The following is a 9,241-nucleotide window of genomic DNA, read 5'->3' on the forward strand; positions in this document are numbered from 1 at the left end:
TGACACTTACAATTTGTTTGCTGATTGCCATTATGTAATAAGTGCTCTGCATTAGCAGAATGAGTGGCTCTAATATTTTGGAGCGGAAGGCCAGTCTCTTAAATGGCTTTTTCCGAGGCGGTTAAAAGCCGCAATTCGACTGAATTTGTATTTGAAAAAGCTGTCATACATATACATAAAATAATCAAGTATATTTATATATAATTTATGGGTCTTGTTTAATCTAAAACATGTACTCAGATAATACAGATATTACACACATAGGTACTTTCCAAAAACGAAGAATTTACGTTCCATAACTCGAATGCCCTCCGATCCAGCTCACCCCAGAATGCAATCGCACATTCGCTGGCAGACGCGTTTCCGAAGATTCTCGACTCGCAGGAGCAGTTTGCTGTGATCCTCGTTGTCCTTGGCGTCGGAGAGGAGATTCTGCAGCTCCTGCACGGCTCCTAGGCAATCGCAGTGCTCGGCGAGTCGGGGATTTCGGCACAAGAAGTTGGAGCAGCAGATGGGATCGCATTGGTGCTTGGGCGCCCGGTACTCCGGCTTACGTCGATCCCGGATGTATTCCTGATGGCACATCTGGCGGTAGTAGGCCCGCAGCTGGCGCCTCTGCTCCGCCCGCCTCATTTCCCGCATGAAGGGAGCCTCCTGCTCGTTGTAGGGGCGATCCATGAAGCGACAGATCTCGCACTGGCAACCTGCCGGTGGACAAGGTGGGCAGGTTTTCTTGGGCTTGTCCTTGCAAACGTTCTTATCCCTGTCTCTTTTTTTTCTCTTGGGCGGAACCTTCAGCTTGCCAGTCGGAGCCACTGGATCGTTCTTGATGAGTTCCAGACCTGGAAATTCGAATTCGTCCACTGTAGTTCCTCTTTTGCTGGGTTTTTCGAACTCCGGGATATCCGGTTGCGTTCTTCGTCTTTCTTCGGAGAATCGCTCTCTTTCCTCCTCTTTCTTGTTTTCTAATTCTTTATTTACTTCGTTTTTGATGTCTTCGTTTTTTTTATTTTTTTTCTTTTTTTTGTTTTGATTTTTATCTTTATCATGGTCATTGTCCTTATTTTTTTCCTGGTTTTTTTCTCTGTCTATTTCTGCATCTTTATCTTTTTCTCTATCTTTATCTTTTTCTTTATCTTTATCTTTGTATATTGCTATTTCTCTTTCCTTTTGTTTTTCTTTGTCTTGCTCTTTGTTAAAAACTTTTCCTTTCTCTTCTTCATTTTCCTTTCGCTTTTCCTTTTCTATTTCTTTTCCAATTTCTCTTTCTTTTACTTTTCCCTGTTCCTTTCCAGTTTCTTCCTTTACTTGTTGTTCTTTTTCATTTTTTTCCCCCTTTTCTTTTACTTTTTCCTTTTCTTTTTCCTTTTTGATTTCTTTATCTATTTCCATTTTGTTTTCTTTTTCTCTTCCTTTTTCACTATCTTGTTCTTTTTTTGTTTCTCTTTCCCTATCCTTTTTCTCTTCCCCTTCCTCTACCTTTTCCTCTTCATTTTCCTTGTCCTGTTCTCTTTCTGGTTCCTTTTCCTTTTCTTTTTCTCTTCCTCTTTTAATTTCTTTTTCCTTTTTCCGTTCATTTTCATATTCATTTTCTTTTCCTCTTTCCCATTCCGTTTCTTTATATTTGTCTTTCTTTTTCTTCGACTTTTTCTTTTCCTTTTCTTTCCCTTTTTCGTTTTCTCTCGCTTTATCCTTTTCTTTCGCTTTTTCCCTTTCCTTCCCTATTTCTTTTGCTTGTTCTTTTTTTGTATCCCCCTTCTTAGCATTCTCTTTAGCTATATCCTTGTTTTTTTGCTTTTCTTTATATATGTCTTTATCATTATTTATGTTCTTGTCGCTTTCTTTATCGTTAACTTCTGGTTTATATTTGTCATTGACTCGATTTCTATCCTTGCCATCTCCTTTATCCCCTTTATCTGCGGTTCCTTCGTCTCGCCCTCCAGTTACTTTATCTGTCTCTCCTGTTTCGCGCTTTCCTTTCCCCATTGGATCACCTAGATCGCCCAAAGGCTTACCGGGCTTACTGGGATCTCTGGGTACTTGGTTATCCTTTCCATGGGACCTTTTCGGCCTGCAGCATTTCTCATAGGACTCGCAAAGCGGATCTGCAGAATGGTTTTGCTCAAAGAACTTAAGGATTCTGCTGTACAGCTGATCGTAGTTCATTGATTCCGGACTCTTGTGCTCCTTTGCTTCCTTGCTAAGGGGATGAGCATCCAGCTTGTTCTTGGCCCACTCGTACTGAGTGCAGCCAAGGCGCGGCTCTAAGCAATCCGGGGGGCAGTACCAGTGGCGACCAGTGCCACGCAGACCACGTGGATCTCTTCTTGTCGCAGGCTCCATGTCGAAAACCTGAGCCCTGGAAATGCCAGTGTACAGCTGGCGCGCCACTCTAGTGGAATCGCGAGTGACCTGAGGAGAATCCGTGCAGTATAGCGCCTCGAATGCTTTTCGGGGATCCAGCTGCTGTTGAACGTGGGGAATCTGCTGGAGATCCGACTGCAATGCCTGGCGGTTCAAAACTAAAGGCTTGCATATCTGAGGGGTATGGTTCTTTTCCGCCAGCATATCCCTTGGGGATGTCTTCCTAGCCGGTTTAGAGTTCCTCCGCTGAGTGCCGCCACCGTTGACCTTGACCAAGCAGGCGGCGACCACCTGGTTGAACACCACCGACTCGGGCTGGTGGGTGGGCGACCCTACGCCATAGAAGCCCAACGTGTCCTTGTGAGGACTCTGCTGCCAAGCTAGCAGCACGTCGTCTTTGACCATGTCGAAGGGTCGCCCACTGCCATCGGCGGCGAGGGTGTTGGCCAACCGTGTGATTTCCTCGTTCTTGTTGGGGTCGCAATGTGGCTTTCCTGTTCGGATCGAGGAGTACGTCTCCGCCCGTTGGGAGCGGTAGTCCTGAAAGTCGCGCCTTCTGAACTGTGGTGGATCGTTTTCCCGGCCAGCGGAGCGCTGCGCCTGCAACCCCTTCCTGTGCATTTCCGGTGGGATCGGATTGGACCACTCTTAATTTTCATTTACTACTACAATTTTGTCGTTATATGTATTTTTTTGCTCCAAACCTTAGGACTTCCTGAGAGTTGAGAGCTTTTCCTGGGACTCAGAGATTAAATGTTGATCTAGTGCCGATTACATTCATTAACTTTAAAGTGGGTAAGGACTAGAATTGGTAACCAAACACAGCATCCGGCACAATGCTTAAATCCAGTTACGAGTGCGAACTTCTATCATTTGTAAAATGTGCTTGTCCAGAGAATGCCATGCGTTTGCAGCCAACCAAATGAACCTCAATTAAAGTTTGCACACTTTGGTTTGCTGTCCCAGTTTTAGGCCACAATGCTGCCCCGATCGACCCATGTTGGCCATGCAATTTCCTGGCCGTTGCCACATAAATTCGCACACGAAAGAGTCTGACAAGGCTGTGCTATTTATGTAGCAGTTCCTTCTCAACCAAAAAGGGAAAAATTCCATAGGCACAAATGCCCAACTCAGCTGTTTTTACCACTGGTGGTTGGAAGTGAATAAAGTACGAACACACACACACACACACACACATAAAGGGGGCATAAATCCAAAATTGTCTTTTGTCGCATAAATATTTTACTTTGGGCATTTAGAGCATCCTGGCGACCGGAGGAGAGGCAGCAAGGACATGGACAATAGGCCAAGCTGGAAAGGGACATGAAACGACATTATTTCTTATTATTAGAACAGCGCAAATAAATGAGACTCGGAAGGCGGGTAGAGGTCGGAGGGGACGGATTTCCCCACGATGGCACTTTGTTTGTCCTGCCAGCACCGCAATTCCCACATGTCTGTCTTCATAAATGCTTTATCTGCGGCAAGCACACACACTTGGCGGCTCAGTGTGTTGGCTTTTGTAATTATGTGCATATAATAAAGTTGACCCAAATAAAAGTAAGCGCCGACTTTGGCTCGCTAAACAAAAGCCATGCACACGGGGGACAATAAGGGGGGCGTATTGGCCATAACTACAATGCTCATATTGTGTAGCAATACTGTGTGATCCGAGCAGTTCATTAAATGATAAGCCATCGCCATCTGGCCAACAATTGGGGGATCAGGCGATGCAATTTCAGGCCGCTTCGAGAAACAATCACTGGTAATTGGGGCTTTAAGCGGCGCGTGTGGCGCAGTCATGCTGCATCACATGTAAATAATCATAATTGATGAAGGAGTTGAGTGGGTGGGGGAATTTACGCTCCACTCACGGCCTGGGCATCTGCACAGGCACATGTCTCCTTGGCGGATTTATGGCCCCAATATATTAGAGACCCTTCGCGCGTTCTCGCCAGAAATAAATTCATGAATTCATAAATTCAGCATAAAATGGCAGCACTCGCATATGCTCACTCCGTTCGCGAATTTGATCCCTTTCTGCTGAATGTGCTTCGGCGTTATCCATTAAATGCGATGAATCAACTGTTGGCCACCATAAACAATCTTTGACTCAGTCTCTGGCACTTTCTTCTCGGCTGCGCTGCGCTCTTCTGCTCATAAAACGTCAGCCGGCGGAAGCGGAAATTTATGCTCGCCATTTTGCAGCGGACATGTTTGTATTTGCGTGGCCATAAGCGTGTGTGCCATCGTGGGCGTGTGTGCGTGTGCGTATATTTGACTTCCTGTTGACGTGCAAGATGGCCGGCAGTGCCGAGTCGACCACTAAAAAGTCGGTAATGCTTCCCAAATGGCGTGCAAATATCCGTAATCTCTCTCCACTTCCACATCCAAACAAAAATAGCATCAAAAGTGCTTCTGACGAAAAAAAATACAACTACCAGTTATGTTAATGCGTTTTGATTAAAGTGGTATTTCATTTTCATCTCGAGCCAGTGACCTTATTTTAGCTAACTACTTCTTTGAAATAGCTAAAACCACTTTTCCATTTGATCAATCTTTTCCTTAAAGATTTTCCTAGATTCCTATGCTTTATTCCGCGGCGATGATTGTGAGAGAAGTGCACTTTCAGACCAATCTCTTGTCTTCTTTCCGAGTGCAGTTAGTTCCGTTTGACATTGTGCATTTCCCAAAAATGTGGCCAATAAAAATGGCAACTGCTTGGAGAAAATGTCAAAGGAGGGAAATGGTAACAAACAAAGGCTGAACGACAAGCAGATGAGGAAAATATTACGAAAAAAGTATGGGACAGAAGAAGACAAGATAATTGATTGTTTGATTCAATCGAAAAGTCAAATGCTTTTTTTGAAGCTGGTACAAAATGGTTTTTGGATGATTGCGTAAGCGACAAAGGAAGCGCACCAAGCATTGAAAATTGGTTACAAATTCTGATTAGAAGCGCCAGCAAAACAGACCGAGGTAAAACCAGGCCAAAAGGGAAATAAATACAAGCTGAAGACAAATTGGGCGTCACTTGCCCGGTGGGCGTGGCAGTTGTACAAATTGAATTGTATTCGGTTCGAGGGCATTGATAAGACAAAGCAATCAGTCAGTCAGTCAGCCAGTCAGCCAGTCAGCCGGTTGGGAAGTTTGAAAACTGGCCGAAAGAATGGAGAGGGAAAAGGAATGTGGATGCTCCGCAGAGGATGATATAATTGGTTAAGTGATCGATTATAAGTGTAAAGTGAATTACATGATAGTGATACCAAAGAACTTTCAGATCAACTTTAAATATGAACCAACTCCTGAAATTTCCTTGAAAAATTCTAATGTGCTTCAAACAAAACAAACAGATCTGTTTTACAAATATTTAATAACTATTTCAGCTAAGAGAATGATTTTTCAATTTTACAACAAACTGTAATATAAATATTGAAATATAAAGCACTTTTTTCCTATGAAAGCATTGCAACCTAAAATTTATTTTATTGCCAAGTAATATTTACTGAAGAGGCACGAAGTCCAGAGCTATTTATTAGTTACTCCAGCAGGAACAGTGGTCTGTGCATCAATGCATTAAATTTAATGTAAGCCAACATATCCCCCACGAACGATAAATGCCCAACGCACTTGCTTTTCCGCTCGATATAGCAGCACATATCATTCACACAATTTGGCCCATACCCGAAAACATTACTTGTGGGCCAGAACAAAAAGCAAACCGAACTGAAACCGCATTTGCATTACATTTCATCATTTTGCCAATTTTGAGTTCTCAATCAATTTGCCGCAAAAAGTATTCGTTCATTCGCAATTTTGCATTTTGCCAATTACAGTATAGCTGATTGGATTGTTGCCAATCTTTTTCCGATTGTTTTTCCGCACTTTTTACTTTCCGCACTGCCTGCATGTGTGGGTATGTAAAGTGTCTGTTCGGTTCTTCCCTGGCATTCCAGGGCAACTCAATTAAATCGAACTGCAATCATATTCACCTGCATCCGTTTCCGCTTCGGAGCTCCATGCTCCATGCTCCATGCTCCATGCTCAATGGTCCACGCTCCACGCTCCATGCTGCATGCTGCACATTGTTTCGCTCCCTCGACTGCCTGGGAATGTATCTTTAAAATTCGAATTCATATTACAGATTACAAATTCGCAGCATGTTTGTCATTCCGCAGTTTTGTTGGCGTTTCTGCTGCTGCTGCCAATTTTCGGTTGTTTTATATATTTTTTCTGGAAATCCCCCACCCTCCTTTTTCGCTTTTTTGGTCCGGCACGGCCATTTTTAATTGCGCGGCATTGTTGCTGGTTTCGCAGGGTGTGTTCTTTATATACGTACATATAGAGTTCGGTCCGACGTTCGACTGATGTTTGTGTACGTACGCTGTCCTTTATTTGATTTCAGTTTCATTTCGAAAATTTGTAATGCGCCTCGTGTAGCGACGGATCCTGCTCCGTGCCTGTTCCGCTGTCTGCCCGACGAAGGATAATGAAACTATGCGCTTGTCGCCATTTCGTTTGTTTTACACTCCCCCCAAAAGTTCCCACCCACTGCGAAAAGCAAGACTCGTGATTGGCACCAGTCGGAGGCCCCTCAAGCGAGTGTCCACTGTACGTGGTTTGGCCACGCTGTCATCATCATCAGGAGCGGCTGGATTCCCTGGGATGGGTTTTAGTTGGTTGCGGTCCGCCTGGTGGCATTTCAATTTCAATTTTAATGCTGGCTACAAAAAGGCGCAAATAAAACGTACGAAATCATCATTCCTCGCTATTTGCTCAAGGTGCTCGGCAGCCAAGGGGCCAGGACACCAGGGGATTATCGAAAAGTTGCAGGATGTATTTGGGAAATTGGCTCGCCAAATTCCCCCTGAGTGTAAGCTGTTCAGTGCAAAGTATAACACTAAGACAGGGAGCTCTGTTTGGTGAAAGCAATCTAAAGTAACGTAGCTCGTACTTGCTGGATAACTAAGAAGTTGCTCAAATGCAATATTGGACATTGTTTCTTCATTTAAGCAACAAATGGCTTTGTAAATTCAGTCACAGCAAATAGGTAATGAACTTAATTACCTCAGGCCATGAATCAATTTTTTCATTGGCACTTATTTCCATTGATCTTCCATGTCCAAAGCCAATTTAATATTTATGAAGCCGATGTGTTTCGATACACTCGATGAAACAGTGGTGCGCCTCATTTATGAAACTGTCACAACAAATTGGTTTCCATGAAAAGAGGAAAACTGGCGAGAATGACCACAGGGAAACGTTGGTTGCAACAAAGCATTGGTGATTGAGCGATTCAATTGAACTCAAGCTGTGATCTATGTCAAGAAATATTTAAATATTTAATGAGGCGAGGCATAAAGAAATCCACCGAAGTGCCCCAGCTGGGCATGACAAAGGCCTATAATTTATTCCAATACAAGTGAGGAATACTCCGCTTCTCCAGTGGGGGACTGCGAGATACCGCGAACCACATTACGCATACGAAGCGTTGCCAACCAGAAGTGGAAGCATTTTCGCCATCCGCCCAACTGACAATTCGATTAAGTTGGGCATAATTGTAGCCGTGAGTGCTACAATTATCAGAAGATTAAATCGCGCTTTATCGCCGGCGACTATCAGCGTATTAAAATGTCAATTAAGTTGAACATTTCTTCCTGTTTGACCCACCGACCCCTCGGTATCCTGATTGCCTTCAGGTGGATTCGAATTAATGCGCAACATTTTGTTTGTGATTTATTTGTTTGGTTTCAATTTTTATTTGTGTTTCTGCATCGACGTGCTGCGCTATTTGTTATTTGCCAAAGACTTTCAGCTGCTCCTGTTTAGAGGCAGAAAATAAATATAAATAAAACGATATTTTGCACCATGGCACTACATTTATCGCACCAAAATATCAAATAATATTTGCTACATTGAAACTGATTCAAATTTTGTCATGCGACGTGTGATTAAATCTCCGTGATGTGAATAATATAAAAAATACATTTTGCGAAAATCAACAGCCATTGTGACTGACCGCAAAATCAATTTCAATTGTCAACAAAGTCAAAACACGATGAAAATCACACAAAAAGCTGCAGAAAAAAGAGGAAAACAGCACCCAAACCGAGCAGGAAAAATCATAATATAACTTTTAGCAACATGCCAGGACAACAATAAGAAAGGAACTTTGCCGTCGGCAGTCGAACAGCGCCAGGAGTGGAAAAAGGAATCCACAAAAACTTTGCCACTCTTTTTGCGACTTAAGAATCAGCTAGCTGAGCACTGGCCGAGGACTCCGAGGACTCCGAGGATGGCCAGGACAGGTTGGCCAGGGGTTGGAATGGGGATCGGGATCGGGATCGGGTTTGGGAATAGGAAAGGGAATGGAATTGGGCTCGGGTTTGGGAATGGGGCAGTGCGTGCCTTAAAGTTTTTGCGGTTTTTTGTCCAGACAGCAATGCAGACGGAAACCGAGATGGAGATGGAGATGGAGACGTGGATGTCGACGAGGTCGTGCCGGGCAACTAATGAAGCCGTTCCCGGGCAAAGCTTAAATCCAGCTTAGGAAAGTCACCTGAGTCTGGGAGAATCTCCAGCTTCCATACTTTAATTCCAGCGGATTCATTTAGATTTTTGTAAAACAGGAAGAGTCTTGATGGCATACGAACACTAAGTAATTGCAATCACGTTCATTGTTACAATTTCGTTGTTAGCCGGGCATTAACGCGATTAATTACATTCTGATTCCCGAATGAAATTTGTAGGGTATTGATTTTTAAATTTCGCAGTGTTGCTTTAACTAATTAAATTTTCTTCTATGATTTAATTAAAACTTAAATAAACATCAAACATTTGCGAAATTTAATTAATTCGTGGGCAAACAAATGTGACA

The 9,241-nt window shown here is 43.4% G+C and overlaps 1 protein-coding gene across 1 annotated transcript; it reads right to left on the reverse strand.

Moving 5' to 3' along the window:
* Positions 1-219: 219 nt before the first annotated feature.
* LOC6549148 (zinc finger CCCH domain-containing protein 13) lies at positions 220-3,074 on the reverse strand. The gene has a single exon (XM_001974241.3). It carries the CDS (start codon positions 2,983-2,985, stop codon positions 322-324), a length of 2,664 nt encoding a protein of 887 aa, XP_001974277.2. The 5' UTR covers positions 2,986-3,074; the 3' UTR covers positions 220-321.
* Between the last annotated feature and the right edge of the window lie 6,167 nt (positions 3,075-9,241).

This window comes from Drosophila erecta, unplaced genomic scaffold (assembly GCF_003286155.1).
Source record: "Drosophila erecta strain 14021-0224.00,06,07 unplaced genomic scaffold, DereRS2 tig00000092-arrow-pilon, whole genome shotgun sequence".
Lineage (NCBI taxonomy): Eukaryota > Metazoa > Arthropoda > Insecta > Diptera > Drosophilidae > Drosophila > Drosophila erecta.

Coding starts and splice junctions, on each gene's coding strand:
- LOC6549148 (XM_001974241.3), bottom strand. CDS start 2,985: ATGCACAGGAAGGGGTTGCAGGCGCAGCGCTCCGCTGGCCGGGAAAAC.